This window comes from Hippocampus zosterae, chromosome 20, assembly GCF_025434085.1.
Source record: "Hippocampus zosterae strain Florida chromosome 20, ASM2543408v3, whole genome shotgun sequence".
Classification (NCBI taxonomy): Eukaryota; Metazoa; Chordata; class Actinopteri; order Syngnathiformes; family Syngnathidae; genus Hippocampus; species Hippocampus zosterae.
Genome location: NC_067470.1, coordinates 4,255,945 through 4,273,811, shown reverse-complemented (window position 1 = coordinate 4,273,811; position 17,867 = coordinate 4,255,945). Strand labels below are relative to the sequence as shown.

At 43.4% G+C, this 17,867-nt stretch overlaps 1 protein-coding gene and 1 long non-coding RNA gene across 3 annotated transcripts; one reads left to right on the top strand and one right to left on the bottom strand.

Moving 5' to 3' along the window:
• Positions 1-1,125: 1,125 nt before the first annotated feature.
• Positions 1,126-15,525, bottom strand: gfod1 (glucose-fructose oxidoreductase domain containing 1). 2 transcript variants are annotated; one of them, XM_052054191.1, is made up of 4 exons: positions 15,284-15,525; positions 14,797-15,206; positions 4,143-4,336; positions 1,126-4,074 (listed from the first exon to the last, which is right to left on the bottom strand). In XM_052054191.1, exons 2-4 carry the CDS (start codon positions 15,047-15,049, stop codon positions 3,334-3,336), a joined length of 1,188 nt encoding a protein of 395 aa, XP_051910151.1. In that variant the 5' UTR covers positions 15,050-15,206; positions 15,284-15,525; the 3' UTR covers positions 1,126-3,333. The 2 variants fall into 2 exon arrangements, with proteins under 2 accessions (XP_051910151.1, XP_051910153.1); XM_052054193.1 differs by having other exon boundaries at positions 14,797-15,169.
• A 1,543-nt stretch (positions 15,526-17,068) lies between these two features.
• Positions 17,069-17,759, top strand: LOC127593024 (uncharacterized). The gene is made up of 2 exons (XR_007960292.1): positions 17,069-17,416; positions 17,535-17,759. It is a non-coding gene; the product is annotated as an uncharacterized LOC127593024 (long non-coding RNA).
• Positions 17,760-17,867: the final 108 nt, after the last annotated feature.

Genomic DNA, 17,867 nt, shown 5'->3' with positions numbered 1-17,867 from the left:
GACCAGAATTCATGAAACAGAGTCATTTTTGTCACGGGCCATTTGGGAGTTCCGTGCTCCCTCGGAGGGCCGTGATGACAGTGAAACCGAATACAATCAATGTTTCGGTACAGATTGTAGCAAGGATTATGGAAGTTGACACACCTGATTTGCTTTCGCGGGCCACTTACAAAGACGTGGCAGGTCGGATCTGGCCCTCGGGCCTAGAGTTTGATACTGGACCCTATATGAGTACTAGCAAATGACTAATTTTATGCAGCGTTGGCATATACACGTTATAAATCCACCCTATAAAAGGAGAGGTTATGTTTATGCTAAAACACAGAGAGCGTTATCTTTTTACTTGTGTGAACGGGCGTATTGAAATGTTCAGTCAGTATATTTATATGGGCCAAAGAATATTAAAATAAAAACATCAATTTGATAAGAAAAAGGAAACCCCGAATATACCTCAACAAAGTAAGTGAGATCAAGTGGCGTTGTTTTTGGTCAATTCATTCAGTTTGAACCAAACGCCGTATAAGGTGCAGTATTAAAAAAAGCCACTAGAGGTAAGCAGAGTCCATCAAAAATTTTCACCCCATCTCATTCCACTTTATTCTGTTCCTGAATCGTTTATGATTTGGTGGATTTAATTGGATTTTTTAAAAAACTCAATCTATACATGTAGCAAGGTTATTTTGATGGAGAGCAATTATTTTGCATAAGAGACCACTATTTTAAAAAATGCATGCAACTGTAATAATAACAGCACAGTGGATATTTGTTTATGTCTATGAAAAAATGGGGGGTGTTCAGCTTTACGTACTTGTCAAATTTGCAAGGGTTACCTCGGTTACTTGATGGGGGTAGTGTGACAATGTGTGTGTAAGAGGGGGATAAACCAACACGACTTTTAGTTGCTAAGTAACAGTCTCTGCCACAAAAGATTTCTTTTGAGGTTGGTTGTGTTCTAAATGTACAAGGCGAACCCTTTCTCAACACATCTACATTGCATTGCATGAAGGCAAAGTTGTTAAAGCCTCATTTAACGACGGCGGCTCATTGCAACTGCATAGATGAGGCAATTGGAAGCTTAAACCTGTGTAAATGAACGGGTAAAAAGCACACACATTAAAGGCCAGGGTGTTTCAAACAATTCTATTTGAGAGACGGGAAATATAGGGCCCAGCTCATACTGTCCCACATCCTGTACACTGCATGGCGATCCATGAATTTTCAGCAGCATACAGCAAACAAACAATAAATACCTGGCAATACTCGTGAAAACAAGCTTACTTTCATTTTTTTTGTTTTAACAAATAAAATACATAAAGTCTGTCTTAATTTAGACAGCATTGTTCCTTTGACAATATAACCATTTGCACACACACAGCTAAAAATGTCATTTTAAGAAAATGAAACCACAGAGGAAGCGAGTTGAATAAAAAAAGTAACATTTTCAGTTTGTGAGTAAAAAAAAAAGATGCTTCATAGTTTGGTTGATGTTTTGGTAAGTTTTAGATGAGTCACATTTCAACAAGAAACCATCCTGCAATCTTTGTTTCAAAAAATAAATAAAAATAAAATCCCCAAAATGTCCAATCCAGTATATCTGTTGATAGAAAGCTTTACATTTTACATTATTATACAGGCTGAATGTCACATGACTTAGACTGTTCAATCTTAAATTGGAATTCCTAAAAATAACCCAACTGTATACTCATACATGGAGTGGCATGGAGAAATATTAAGACTTCCGTACGTTCTTATTTGAAAAGTAAAAGTGAAAATGTGCAGTCTGCTTGATCACATCATAGAAACGAGGGCAGTAAAGCCCCGATACAAAAACCACACGCACATGCACACATATCTTGATTTTTTTTTTTTTTAAGGGGTCAAGACATGTGTGCAATTTTCAGCAGCATCAACCGTCTTGAATCAAATAGGAAACCATTTTGTAAGAATTTGGGCCTTTTTACAGAACAATTAAAGAGCACAAATAAGACTGTTTGGTAAAATGGTTAAATGCCACCTTGTGCATTTTGCCTCGACTGCTTCAAGCGCCGTTTGATCAGTAATACGAGTCACACATTCGACAGAAGTCTTCACACTCACCTCATCAAGTCTGTGTCGTTAATTTTGTCTGTGCTACAAGAGATTTTTGTTGCAAAGAACATTTTCATTGGAAGACTGCCAGTCAGTGACGTCTCGGTCATCTTGGTTGATGGGGAAAGAGTCCTGAGACATTATTCCAAGCCAATGAATCGCATGAAGCAATGCTTATGGAGCTCCCAAAAACAATTTTGCCGTTCACATTTCTTCGGAAGACAAGGTAGCAGAGCAAATTGAATACAATGCACAAACCAGTGTACTTGACCATGAACCTAACTCCCGATCCACCAGGCAGTACCATAACGCTACTGTACTTCAGTGCAACAGTGTGAAATTTTTTTTTCCTTATTGACCAGCTCGCATTCAAAACCGCACAATGATACTTTCTTGCGGCGTATTAATCGTTGAATTCAAAACACAGTGGAACCTCGAATGTGGAGCAATGTATCCAATGTAAACTCAAATTTCAGAAAGAAATACACTTTGCGTTCAGTTGCACACAAAAAAAAAAAGTTAAATAATGCCAAATGTGGAACTGGAATTCGTTCCCTGGGTAACGCAAGTTCACAGTACGTCAATAAAACTTGTACGGTGAATCCCGAAAGAAATTGATTGAATTTTCATTATTTGCTATGGAATTTTTTTTTCTCCTAAATTTGAACCAGCAACTATAAACACAGTGCGATCACATCTTCATCACAAAAAAAAAGACAAATCGTATTCAGGCACGATATATAGGATTGGGCATTTCGATCTGCATTGTAAATCCGGCCAAAAACTCGAAGACGACATCTTGCAACGAGCAACATGGAGGTTAAAGCTCAGTCGAATAGCCGCCGGCCCAACTATTGATTCTTCCCTGTCTTGCGTCACCCAAACAAAGGAAGCATAGAACACAGACAGCGAGAAGCCGCCTGAAGCACATTCACATGGTAAACCTTGAAAGTAGCAACATTACAGCACCGCTTCGCTTGTATCTGTCAGGCTATCAGTCGTCCTTCCTTGGCTGTTCTCACAAAATGTCACAAGTGTGCCTCGTTATTTTCCAAGCGCGATACCCCTTTGGTAATGGATGACACAGTAGCAGTATTCGGATCAAAGACGGGCCCTCTCGCATGAATCAAGATTTGATCACAAAAGAACTGTTTATCTTTGTGTGCCCAGGCAAAGGCGGAAACACTCTCGTCGGAGTTGATCCGGCCGGGCAAAGCAACTATACGGATTGGACAGAGATGGATCCTAACAGTAGAGCGACATCCGACTCCGACGCATGGCCTCGCTGATTAAATAAGCCGGGCTGACTTCCGGTTCCTCGGTCATCACCGCAATGTTCTGCCACTCCCCGCATTGGTTGGATTTCTTGATGGTGTCCACCACGCAGAGAGCATACAGACAATCCTCAAAGGTGGCCGCCATGGTCAGAGGCCTGCCGTCCCACGTCCGTCGATCGTCCTGGTCCTGAAAGGCCTGACGAACGGCCTGGATCATTCGGATCATTCCGGTCAGGTATGGAGAAGGGATGTCACTAAAGGCTTTGTCGGGTAACGAAGCCTTTTCGAGAGGTGTCGTGTCTTTGAGGAGAAGTTCGGGGCCCGCCCCGCTCCCTCCTCCACCATTGTTCTTCTGCCCGTACAAGTCGGTCCCCAGGACCGATAACCTCCCCACGGTTCCGACGATGATCACTTCTTGTCGGAATTCTCCGGGGACGTTGAAGTTGAGGGTGACGGTGCAGCAGGCCCCTCCTTCCAGCACCATCTGGAAGGTGCAGAAGTCATCGCTGGTGATCTGCCGGATGCCTCGGATGTGATCCGTCTGTTTGACGAAGGTCTTGAGGAAGCCGTGGACTTTTGCTGCGCGTTGGCCCGTCAGGAACGTGAGCAGGTCGATGATGTAACTGCCGACCGAGTGCAGGCCGCCGCCGCCCATGAGGTCATCACAGCTCCAGTTGTATTTCTTCCCGAGTAGGCTGCCGCTGTGGACCTTCAAACAAAGCCGTAAACCTTTGATTAGCTCCGATTAACCCATCACAAAAAACGGTTTGATCGTACCTGCGCCTCGCAAACCAGAAGCTCCCCGATGTAGCCTTCCTCCAACAGCTCCTTCATTCGAACAAAGGCTGGCAAGAAGCGGAGGACGTTTCCCATAATGCTCAGCAACTTAGGGTAGTACTGGGCGGCGGACATCATTCGGAAGGCATCCAACGGCGTGGCCGTCCTATCGCAAATCACGTTCTTTCCGATACCTGCACAGAAGAGCGCCGTTTGGCAGTTTGTTTGAAAAAACTGAAAAAATTCTCGGTCAAGATTTGTCAAGTACAGTAAGCCGATTCTCAGTTGGTGCGATTAGTTGTGAACGTGAAACTTTCCCGTTCTAATCTGTCATTAGAAGCAATTGTCCAAGCACGGAAACTAATCCCTTTGACCCAGATCTGAGGTATCAAAAGAGAGAACCAACCCAGCAGCCCTCCAACCACCCACCAACTCTCACAGACATGCACAACTGTGTTCTCAATCCATTTCTCTTGGTTAGCAAAAGCACACAAAGACGCATGGGCCTGTTTCGAAGGCTGCTGCTGTCACCACGCTGCCATAACATTTGATGACGGAATGTGACAAACTACTGTTGTGGTCATCCGGCAACCTTAACTGGGTGAGAGCCAGAGGGGTGTGGTGGGAAAGTTTAAAAAAAAAACACTCAGCACTCCAGCTTGGTCCCCTAACATCAATAATTTAGAGACAGGACATACCTTACACTACGTAACAGGCGGAGCGTTACTTGATTCAAGAGACGGGGAAAAAAAACACTATTATTTTAGCAGAACGATGAAAGTAGATGGATGGAGTTCAGAGATTTACAATGATGACTACAATTTCCCAAATGTGTGGCAAACTGCAGCTGTTTACTCGACATCATCCTTCGACGATCGTCTTGGAAATGACGGCGCTCTTCTCAGGATGACTTCAGGTACCTTTGAAGTGTACGAAACGAACAACCCGTCATAGAAGGTGAGCGGATTAACAGTTTCGATTTGCCGGACAAGCTCCAAAGTCAAACGGAGTCCTACTTTGACGGTACCTAAAAATGGTGGACTTGTTTCAAGGGAAGCTGGGGGAATCAAAGCCACAAGGGAGAGCAGCTGCGTCATTCTCAGTAAAGGCCGACGCTGCAGTCAAGCGCTTCTCTCCATTGGCTTCGATCCATACCACCTGGGTCTCAGTGCGGGGCTCCCATTGCATCCTTCACGCACACTAATATTCGGCGAGGTGACATCATAGGCTTGGTGAGTGTGTGACAGAGGGACGTGCGTCTGCGCTCAAACCTGCGCAATTAGGTGCCTATTGTTGAAGGAGAACGGATCGGAAGTGCAGGAAGCACAGGTTGAGCCCTTCACTGTGGAGAGGTTATCATATGGCTAAGTCATTACCGCTCATTATTTATTGATCATTGGACGGGTATAGAACCAACTGTCGACGTGAGTCAATTCATGTGACTCTGATTAAAAAATAATAATAATAAAATAGATTAAATAGACCGTCTTCCCAAACACATCCCTGATGCAAACAAAAGGTGGAAATGACCACAATTTGGCACGCGCCTCCATTAACTGCTTTACTCGCATCGTTTTTCTCCCACGACTCTTCCCGGAAGGGCTGATCTTCCATGTATAGAGTGTTATTTAAGTCTGCATAGCAAATGCAGTGGGGGGGGGGGGGGGAATGCAGGGTGGATTAGAGTCTTAATCACAAAGCTCTGCAGCGCATCGTACACACTGTTGGTAAGATCATTGTTTTCCCTCTCCTCTCCACTTCCCCCTACAAATCTACAGCATCCCTCCGATCATAACGAAGATATCGAGGTCTCTCGATTTATGTCATCACTTCTGAATGGCTTTAAAACGAGGGGGAAAAAACATGTTCAAACAGCTTTCCGGAAGAAGATCTTTAACTGTCAGCACATCTTTTAATGGATTTGATTTTTATATCTTCATGTGGAAAACAACCCATTTGGTAGTGCACGATTTTATTGTGATGAAAAGTAACAGAAAATAACCTTGGGCATTCTCATTGCAAATATTTCAACAGTGATGTCATCATTCCAGAATGCATCTGCTTTTTGTATTCAGCAATCCGACCTGATGAGAGCCTACCGGTGGAATGTGATCACGCGATTGTGTATTTTTCTTTCAAATTTCAGTGCTAGCATGGATTTACAGCCATTTGGTGCATTCACTGAAATACAAATCTAAATTGTAACCCCAGAAAGACCCTTCTTAAAGGACCATGACAACATGTCACTCTAATGTACTTTTATCCGATTATTAAATGCGGATCTTGAGGCTCAAAAATGAAGTGCGACCTTGGTTAACATCTAATACAGCATGTGAATAAGCTGTTTGGAGTGCAGACAAACCAGGACAGCTCATCTTGCAGGCGATGACCCCAAATTTAATTTGTCTTGACTCAATTACAAAGCCAGGAGGGAACAACATGAAATACACCTGCGACGGATTACAAAATAAAATGATAAAGTAAGCGTCTGAAATCCCAAACTGAACAATATCATAATAAGATGAAGTATGCAACGTCCCAATCCGTGCGCACACAATCTGACGCACTTCGAAAGACAGGCTTTACATCGTCTATCTGAAGCTCCAATCGCGCACACAACCAAGGATGAACGATGAAGGGCATTCGCTCTCACTCAGCCGGCTTTCTCCCGTCAGCTAATGCCCTCGATTTGCTTGATTAGCATTACTAAAAGTGCTGCCATGAACCCCTGCACCAACCCTGTTCACTGAAAGACGATGGTGAAATGACTAGTGACCAGCCTACTCGCGTCTAATGGGTGCACTGAAAGCAAACTGTCGTGTGGTAATGGCTCCTCACGTTGTAAACACCACCATTGGGCTACATTTTATCGAATCAAGTGAAACCGTCCAAATACCCCATCACAGTTATTCACTGTTGGCAAGCTGATGAGCCTCATGTGAAGGTGGTTTTGTTATGCTGAATAATTTAACCCACCGAATAAAGTCGTTTATGGAACACGAGTTCATGATTGTGTACACGCTAAATCAGGGGTGGGCAAACTTTTTGGCTCGGGGGCCGCATTGACTTTTAAAATTTGACAGAAGGGCCAGGTCAGCACGAGCTATGGTACATAAAAAAAAAAAAGCTGCATTTGTTGACAGTCCATTTCAAACATCACAAAAGTAGTCTTCATATACTTTTTTTAAATGACAAAAGTTGTTGATGACCTATTTTAGCCTGTGCATCGCTGCAGATGGGTTATGATCAGACCAGTAGAAGTAGAGCGATACAGAGGTACTAGGTGGTCGAAAAGATTGCCCCGCCCCTTCGTGTTCTGCAACTTCAAGTCAATGCGCCACCTGGCGGTGAATTGCCTGTCATTACAAGTCCAATTGAAATTAATAGAATCATTAACATCGAACCTTAATTGTGGACCAACCTTCGGCGGGCCGGATTAAAAAGACAAATGGGCCGGATTCGGCCCGCGAGCCGTAGTTTATCTACCACTGCGCTAGATGCATGGTGTCCATACTTTGCTGATTATTCTTTGCTTATAAAGATGACGCGAGTATTTGTTGTGCTGACCTCCAGATAGTGGTAGATTATTGCAGTGGATTGAGTGGTGTCATTTTTTGTGTGTGGGGGGCTGCGGGGAGAGCAGGGTAGAGGACAGTGGTGAATAGTCATGAAAAAAAAAGTGAACAAACTGGTTGCCCTAGAAACGCGTTATCAGACTCAAACTCCCTGCGGTCCTGGGGTAGAATGGGGGTTTCAATAGTGGTCCTCCTTTCTAATCACTCTCACACAGACGCACACATTCTGCACTGCAGACGAATCGGCACACTTGCACTCTTAAGCCTTCGACATACACCAGTGAAATGAAACTAGCATGGCTCCATGTTATGATCGTCGTCCTCCGAGTCAAACGAGCATGTTGACAGTATTTGATGAGCAGGAATGAGCTTTGATACAACTTGAATGCTAACCACAAAACACTGCTAACATGAAATATTTCATCCTTATCCATTAAAAAAAAAATACAAACCACGTGGGGCACTTGTGTCTTTGATTTTCAGAATGCGTTGCTCACAATGCATGTGTAGAAAAAAAAAAATCTCACTTTGAATATTCCATCTTCTACTTCAGCACCAGAGACAGTGCCATGGAATTATCAATACACAGCCCCGGTTAGACAATGATTACATATTCCGTGGTTGAGGTCAGAGTCTGTATATTGTAAGTAAAGTCAATGAGTCCAGCCGAGCAGAATCACTTTCCAACGCTACAGTTGGGAAATAACGGAGGAAGAAATTCCAAATGCAATTTGGAATATTGTTAAGCTGCAAGACAGTTGTAATACATTTTTTTTCCACATGTGCAACCAAATGCCATTGAGTTTCTTTCTGTTCCGAGGTGTTCCTCGCCAGACAAATTGAATGAATTGAACATTAAATTATCCGTATCAGACCCAATCTGACACGGCAATTCAAGATGCCAAGCCAGCATTACTACTGACGGTCAACTGATAAGCATGAACATCCTTGGGCAGCTGCGCGACATCTTCACCATGAAGTCTGTCCTAAATAGCGTGGTGTGAAGTTTGTATCTCTCCGACACGGGTGAACTTTTGCAAAGCAGAGAGCACACATTACTTGCTGCTTGGTTAAATCTGGACTGTTGTCATGGTGATGAAAACCCCTGAAAACCTCCGTCAACCATCTGAACCACGATATTATCACTTCAAACCAAACCGCAAAACAATTACACCACTTGACTTTTTGGTTCAGATGTTTCTGATTATCGTTTTTTTTTTTTTTTAGTTTACACAATAGAAGTCTGGACAACGACCGTGTGCTTGACTCATGGCAGGCAGCTGGAATTTATTCACGGCCAGACAGAGCCACACCAAAGCTTGAGTCAAGCATGAGGAAGCCAGAAAAAGATATGAATTGTCCAGCAAAATTAATCTGTCACTCGTCTCCATCTTCACTGGAAAGACACTATTGAACGAGACAATTTTCATCGGATAGAGCACAACATTTACCCAACGTTTGAGGAAATGAATGGGTCCAGATGCAATTTACTGAAATCTGAAATGTCACGTTGTGACCTCAATCAGTATCAGCCTGAAAGAAAGAGAAAGGATCCGACTGCCTCCCTGCTTGGATTGTCATGTTGTCCTTATTGTCCCATGCGGCCAATTAAAAAAAAAAAAAGAGAAAAAAATCATGGGCAAGCTGATTCTTGAATGCTGGAACATGAAGGACATCTGTGCCTTGTTCTTCCACAGCAGATCTGCCTTGGGAATAATGTGTTCCCCGTGAAACATCCCACTTCATTATTCGCTTTTCTGCTGTGTCACAGATTTTAAAGTGATGACTGTTTAAAGGGGTTTTAAGTGCCTAATGGGCAAATCTGAATTTAGAGTAGTGCACCTTGCATTTAAAACAACAGTGTTCATTACAGGGAGGTCTCCTGGAACAGAAGCAGCATAGTTCAGGATATGTGGCAGAAAAGCTCCCCAACTAAACTCAAGTAATTCCGATAGAGCAGAGACAATACTGTTAAAGAATGTGAATATTATTGTATTACGTTTGTGTCTGTTGCTGGTCCATGTGTGCTAAAGTGCATTTTTTTTTCTAATGTAACCCGTAAATGGCTCTTTTGCATTGAATATTAGCATTCAGCTAGCAGACTTTTGTTAGCTAAAATTACATCATTTGGTTGAGCATTTTGGTGTATAATTATACCCTTAAATGTGTTTAAAGCCTGTGGGAAATTTTTAACAATCAGAAACAAGTTCAGGGCAACTTGAGTGAGCTTAGCTGTTTGGTGTTCCGTCATCAGACTATGAACAAATCGTATGGCTCGATATAAAAACAAAACAGTCTCCCTGTTGGACGGTTAAAGTCAGTATTTCGTCGCACAACGAGATCCCTCCACCAAAAAGTTCCAAGTTCAACACCATAATCAACATTTCCTGTGAGCAGGTCCGCCGTAGAGGAAGGCAAGACTTCGAGGGGGCGGTGATCGGGAGCTTTTTCTCCTTAATACAAGAATGCTCACTTGTCAGGCTGCCTGAAAGAGCGTCCCCTGCTCAGCCATTCATCAAACAGACAAAAGCAATTTCACAGGAAGCCAAAGCTTTCTCCGCTTTGCTCTTCGGTGTCACTCCATCATCATTTTCTCCGTCTCTGGGGCTCTTTCGCGACTACTCTCCCAGAGCAATCATTAGCATGAAAATAGAAGGCTCGGAGAACATGAACATGAGCCAGTGAGAAACTTATAGCAGCTTTACTACAGCCAGCTATCCGAGACAGTTTCCTGGTTAGGTTTGAACCAACGCCCCCCCCCCCCCGGCCCCCTCACCATCAAATTGAAATGACTGATAAATGTAAGGCAAAGGCGGGTGGAGCAATTTGTCAGGCAAATTCCATCCACAAAAACAATTCGGTGTGTGTGTGTGGGAGATTCATGATACATGTGAAAAACAATCTGTACAAAATAAACAATTTGAAATCCTTGGAAGCGTATTGAATGTATTAGTGTAAAAAAAACACTATTGCCTGGATTTTCTTTTCATTTGTAGACAATATTAGAGGTCACACGGGCTGTTTTGGTATGAATTTACTAGGTTTGTTCTCTCCCAAAGATCCAAATTGTGATTGCGCAACACCTTCTCCAGTCAGCAATCAGGACACGTACGTATGATGACACCTACTTGCCCTTTGCGGCCGGATTATAAATAGCTCTTTGGGTAGTCTTCGCAGCAGGTGTCTGCGAGCGGATACTGTAGATAAACAATTTCGCTGTTTGCTACCACCACATTTGATCATCGGGGGGTGTTTTTATTCATTTATTATCAAATGCTGCGTACTTTTATGCCAGATTGAACAAGCCGCAGGCCTTTTCAAAAAGTTACAATGTTGTCTTGTCACTCCAAATACGTTTTTCTTCGGAGATAGGGAACAAATGCCGTCACTCAACGGAGCGGTTATTTGACCGCTGACGGTGATGTGAATCATGCGTATATCATTTAGAAAGGTTAGAGGAAGTGCTCTCTGGCTCTGACGTATGACCGCATTCATTATGAGTAATCTGACGGACACATTTTGAATCACCAAACTGTCGTCACTCTACAACTTGGCGGCGAGTTCACTGAGCAGTTTTTCACCATTCACAAAATATCTAAATTTAGCCTCGCATGACTGCAGAACGTACTGGATTACGCAGTACTGTACTTTTTGCAAACAGGTTGTGATGCTGCGGATCGCCTGCGAAGGAAAATTGGCAGATTTTCATGCCTCTTGCTCACCGTCGCGCGCGGTACTGAGCGGCTTCGCTACTTCCTCCTTCAGCCTACAATATCGAAGCGGCAGAAATAGCACCTGAAACTTCTTTTTAACCGTTACTCTTCAGTACTCAGATTCCCACCTGCGTTTGGATCACACATACATAACAGTACAAATATTTTCCCCCGTGTACACTTTTTATAGTGCAAAGGATCAGCTTAATCTCCTGTTTTTCGTATGTCATCATTCATGAACCAAGAAATAGTGACAAAAGCTTCTTTTTTTTTCCTTCTAATTTTAGCTGACAAAAGCCCCTGAAATGTAATGAACGGGTTTATTGCTCATGTGTGCTTGAAGGGAAGAGAAATACTAATGTTAGCAGCATAGATTACGTTTCATCAGAATTTGTGACCCCGGGGGGCTTCGGGGGGGGCGGGGGGGTGATCGTATGAGCTGTTCTAATTCCTGCATGCATGCACACGCACACCCGGAGTGCCGGCAAAGATTAACGACATTAGAGTTCATTTCAATGGGGAGTTTTGACTTGATGGGGATGTAAATTGCATTTCAACCTTGGTCACAGAACAAATTACATTTGTAAATTAAGGGACCATTTTATATTCATATCGTTAGAAAGATTGTTTGCCAATCTAATTCCAAAAGTCCACATCTCTGGGAAACATACATAGCTCACACTGGCAGAAAATGACACAAGTGCTAACATGCTCTCATTTAAGAATTCCCAACATGCAGAATAAAGGGAAGGCATTCTCCGGTCAATCTTCAAACACGCCAGGAAAGCCTGAGTGACATAAGACGCCCCTGGAATGTCATAGTAGTGAGGCGGTAGAATAAAAAGCAAAATAAATCCCAATGGAAGGAGAGACGTCGCTCAACGAGATTGACTGGTTTGTCGAAAGGACTAACCCAGCCTAGTCGAACCTGAACAACACGTGGAACACGTCGGCGACCTCCTCTGAAACTACCGACCTAAATGACATCATCTCTGGTTGTCCTGAAATACTGTACATACACGACATGGGCCTAAATTTTGCTCGGACTTGCAAGGAGCAAGTTGCTGGTGGAAGTGTCTGTATACAGAGTTCAAATTCCGATGTCGCAGGAATCAGATCACACACACACACACGTGTGCACCGGTCACAGGGAGATCACAATCACACACGCAACAGGAAGTGAGTCTGTTTCAGTCTGTGTCATGGCTTGCGCTCTCTGTGGGTGTTGTGCATTTAAGAGATGAAAGGCAATTTATATATTTGCGAGGATATTGGTATTACATCATAAAAAAACGTGTTTGCCAATTACTGGAGGGAAATGATTTTTCATTTTTTGGGAGGTCACTTTTCTTCTTTCAGGACTGCACAAAGTGATGGTCCACAAAGGCATGTTTGGATGACTCACTCAAGGAAGACCTCAACAATTAAATATCTTGAGGTCAAGCTCAAACATGAATAACAGTGACCTCTCCTTTCCCAGATGTTCTTTGTAGATTGTCACGCGAATAACAGAGTCCAATGCGGACGTTGCAAAAATGCCTGTGTCAAAGACAAAAGACGAGTGAGGCAGTTGATAATATGTTGGATACACACATCTGACTTTTCACTGAGGGGTGTACTCACTTTTGTTGCCAGTGTGTTTATTATTTTTGAATTGGAAAAATACGAGCTGGACAAGGACGACTGTTCATTGCAGCAAAGTGTCATCGCTGCAAACGCAGATATGAATTTGTTATCCTGCAAAATGTAAATAGGGTTGGACATAGGCTTGCCATTGTAATGGTGAGGGGAGGGTGGGGCCTGAGGAGGAAAGGTGGTGGGGAAGGAACAGGCAGTGCTCGCACAAAAAAAAAAAAAAAATCAACGAGGAAATGAGCAGGGAGGAAGTGGAGGAAAAGAATGGCCATTGACAAGCAGCTATACACATTTTGTGACTCAAGCTCAGTGGGACGTGACCGATAATCTTGATCATGACCAACAAGTTTGTGCAACAGCGATATCAGCAACTTAACACAAGAACCCCCATAAAGACAAAACAATAAATCACATTTTAGGTCGTGTTGGCATTAGCAGATGTTCGTCTAGCCAGCCTGTGATTTAATGCACTGTAGATATTGACACAGGTCGAGCAACAGGATACGGTGGCCTATTGTACGCTGGTCCAATCTCTTCTGTTGGCACTCCCGAGTGTTTAACTCAAGTCAACAAGACTACAGTGTGGGAATGCACAAAGTGCCCAAGCAGAAGTATTTTTTCTTGGGGGGGGGGGGGGGGTACGGGGGTTGAGAAACTTGCATCACTCTCGCAGCATGACTAAATTGAATTTCCAAATTTACGCGGCCAACATGACTAGCAGTTGACATCCAAATCACATGCCTGACTGCATGCGTGTGTCTAAGCACAGTCATCCGATTTTAAAGCGCCTGGTGATTTTCACAATGGCTGCAGTCACAGGATCTATTTAACGGGTGCCCTTCGAATTGTAAGACACACGCACACACACACACACACACACACACACACACACACACACACACACACACACACACACACACACACACACACACACACACACACACACACAGCAGAAGAAAATACAAAATGTAGAAAGGATGCCACATTACCCGCCTCTATATAGTGACAATCAATTACCTACTAAATTTCTGTAGGCATTTTTTGTTGCTTCTATACCAACTGCATCTTTCCAGTGTACATGCAACTGCGCTGTTGATGCCATCTCAGGTGGTTTGCTTACAGGAGAAAAAATATTGTGACAAAGACAGCAACTGGAGAGGAGGGGGGAGGGATGCTTCATATATTTGTTGTTCACAAATTACTATCAAGTTTTGAAGTGAGTGTCCATCATGAATGGAAACAACATCAGACATGTTAACTAAAGAAAATGTTAACTAGTACGGAAAAATACATAGCGTCCAACCTGTTTGACAACTAATTGCTGATTATTTGTCCCTCCCAGGTGACATTTAGTATAAAACTAACACACAAAAGAGAATCTTAGATTGTATACGGTATTGACACACCAAAACCTTCAACTAAAATTTGACATCTAAATATCAATACAGCACAAGAGCAGCGCAACATTCCCGAATGAATAAGCTGTTTTTACACTTGCATTCTTATATTAGTGGGCCAAGTTCTTCTGTGGATGTTAGTTGACATTCTTCTGCTGAGGTACGTCAACACACTGTCGGACGGTTCCAAGCGTATCTCAAGCCTTCTCCCCAGCCACACCTTTGGAGTCAAGCACACTGACTGATGCTGCTGCTGCGGCGGGGGTGCATCAGGCAAACCCCGAGCAGCAGGTGCATCCGGTCCGCCCCTCACCATCCCCTCCCGGCCACTCACCCAAGGTTTTGACGGCGATCTGCCGCGTCAGAGGCGGAGGCAGGTTGATGCAAACCAGATCCACGTCCTGGTGGAGCAGCACGTCGTCGATCCGGTTGGTGTAAAACGGGACGTCCATCTCCTTGGCCAGCTCCTCCGCCTCTTCCTGCGTGCGGCCCCAAAGGGCTTTGACGGCGAATCCCTCATTTTTCAATAGGGGGATGATCACCCTGGCGGTTAGGCTGGTGCCGAACACGCCTACGCCTGGAAGCATGATTCGGTTTTAAAAATGTCCGGCGGCGCTTCTGAGCTTTTGATTTTGCAGAGGCTTTGCGTCAGGTTGGCCATCCACCTGCAGATAATCGCTCGCCGTCGTGGTGCATTGCCGCGCCAACTACGACATCGGCGGGTGAATCATAGTAAATATCAGGCTGGAAATAAACCATCAAATAAGAACACCAGCCCGTTTGTCCTCGCTGCGGCGTCAAAAAGCAAAATAGAAACGCACCATCGCGGAGCGAAGAGCGTCCGTCCGGCGGATTGCACCAAGCGTCCGTTAGCTTGTCACCTTTCTCTCACTTGACACCAAATAGACACAGCGAAGCCCTAATGAAAAGTCGTCAAATGTGTTGTAATTGTGATGCAATCGAACGTCTTCTCCTTAAAAGGATCCTCAGAGGAGGCGGCGGTAGGTAGCAGGCAGCGATGTTGCGGCTTTGAACCACTCGTCAAGTTCACCTTACTTACCAAACGTTGCTTGAGCTGACCCTTCAGAATAAAGACAGCAGTGTCAGAACTTGAGTACATTATCTGTTCTCCTCATGATGGGCGTCAATCTAAAGGAGTGGAGGGTGCTTGGCGGGGGGTGAAAAAAAATTCTAGGGACCAAGCATCATCAAACTACAGCTCTAGCTCAAGTTACATTAGTAAGAATTATAAGAATTATAGCGGTCGTAGAACTATGTTTTATTTTATTTTGCGAGGCCGTCCTTGATAATTTCCTGTCTCTCCGTACTTAACAGTTGCCTGACGCCTCTCTTTTAACCCTTCCGCTTCCGTATAAAATTTAACCATTTTAAAAGGGTAAATTACTATGTACGGAATGACAAATTTGGCTTCATAAACACAAAGTAAAGACAAGTTATAAAAAAACTAATAATATTGCTGTTTCTCAGTTGCGATTCGTTAGTGAAAAGCTCAAAGGATGACAAAGACAAACATGAATGAATCATTAAGCTTCTGTGATCTTTTCAGTTTTCCCGTTTTTAACAATTTAGTGGGTCAGGCATAGGCCCTATTGATTTGGTCAACAGTGTAAAGAGCAAACAAATGACAGCGGAGGACATACCTGGCAAGATTACGAGTGGAGGGCATTTTGGGTACAGGAGGTTACTAGTGCGCAACTCCCTGCCTCGCGTTTGACACCTCCCTATTAATTGGGCCCGTTTGGTTTACTAGTGCACTAGTAGTCCACTCGTCAGGTTTAACTTCATATGTTTGGCACCAGTAGTGGAAAAATACATTCCTCGTCAGACAGTTCCTATACAATTGCACTCCAGTCATTCTACTTGTGCGCTAAATTGTCCTGCTGGGGGGAAAAGAGTATTAGTACATGGATCTTAAACTGGACTTTAAGCATTTTAAATAAATGCACAAACTGCTTTTCATACAGGAATGCTGCTGCTAATGTTTTTCCTGTATGAATCCAATATTGCCTGACATTTAATTCGAAAGCAATGCTGCCCTCTGCTGGACAAATTAAGTCACTTGAACTGAATCCAGCAAGGAAGTATTGACTGGCCAGTTTGTTGTATTGCATTTATCTTTAATCTGATTCGCAATTGCACATCTTTCAAAGCTCAGCATGGTTATCAATATTCTTTCATTTTAGCTGTGGTGAGTTTTTATTTGGTTATCTTCGGGCAGTAGGCAGTTATTTAATAGTAACTTTGCAGCAGAGCGAGCACAGTAAGACCACAGACGACTTATATTTCAGCACTTTTAATAGTTACTCAGAGAGGCACAAATATAATTTACAGGGCTACCGTCTCTACGCGTGCTCCTACAAAGTGACTTTCTGTTCCGTCCAGTGACGGCCACCAGGCGTCGGGCAGGACGAAAATAAGCAGCTTCTTCTTCACTTCTCAGAACACACAAACACGCATGCACACTGGTAGACGCGCACACACGTACACGCACACAAATACACACAACTATGCCGCTTGCCTCATAGAGCCGAGCCAGCCCCTCCCCCCCCATTTTTCCCTCCTTAGTGAAACTGCAATGTGTGTCCATATATTTTTTTGTGTGTGTTCAAGCCTCCGTGACACCTTTGAGGTAGATAACATTCTCCAGTCACCTCCCAGTTCCCACTGAGTTGTGAAACAACACCTCCAGCACCCCGTTCAACTCTTTTGCACCATCTTTTGTTCAAGGTAATAAGATTACATTTTAGTGCCACTGAGCACAGGAACAGAATTAAAAACAAAAATAAACTTGAATAACATGAATTTTGTTTTTAATTTCTCAAAACTAGACGATGTTTATAGTGTAACGTCTTTGTGAGGCTAAAAATGACAAAGAAAGACTGTAATAGTGTGATGCAGCTTTTTCCCATGGACCTTGCTTGCTTCAAAGGTTTGTTGCTGTATTCGGAAGGTTGCGTTTCAGGTGGGTTGTCTTTGTGAGGCTAAAAATGACAAAGAAAGACTGTAACAGTGTGATGCAGCTTTTTCCCATGGACCTTGCTTGCTTCAAAGGTTTGTTGCTGTATTCGGAAGGTTGCGTTTCAGGTGGGTTGGAAAACAAAAAGAAAAGCTGTACTGTAAAATGGAGCCGTCTTCATTTACACATACTTCTTCAAACTGCCCCTTTTTTATAAAAAAAAAAAAATCAACAGACACGCAAAGTAACAGAAGTTCACTTCACGTAAGATAAAAAACTACGGCTGCTCAACCATACGACAATTGAACAAAACACAAAAATATATGAACATGACCACTGGACTCACAAGTTGGACATTTTCAAGCAAAGACGTGCAGGAAAATCCAACTTTTATCACTTAAAAAAAAATACTGCGAATTGTAAGAAAT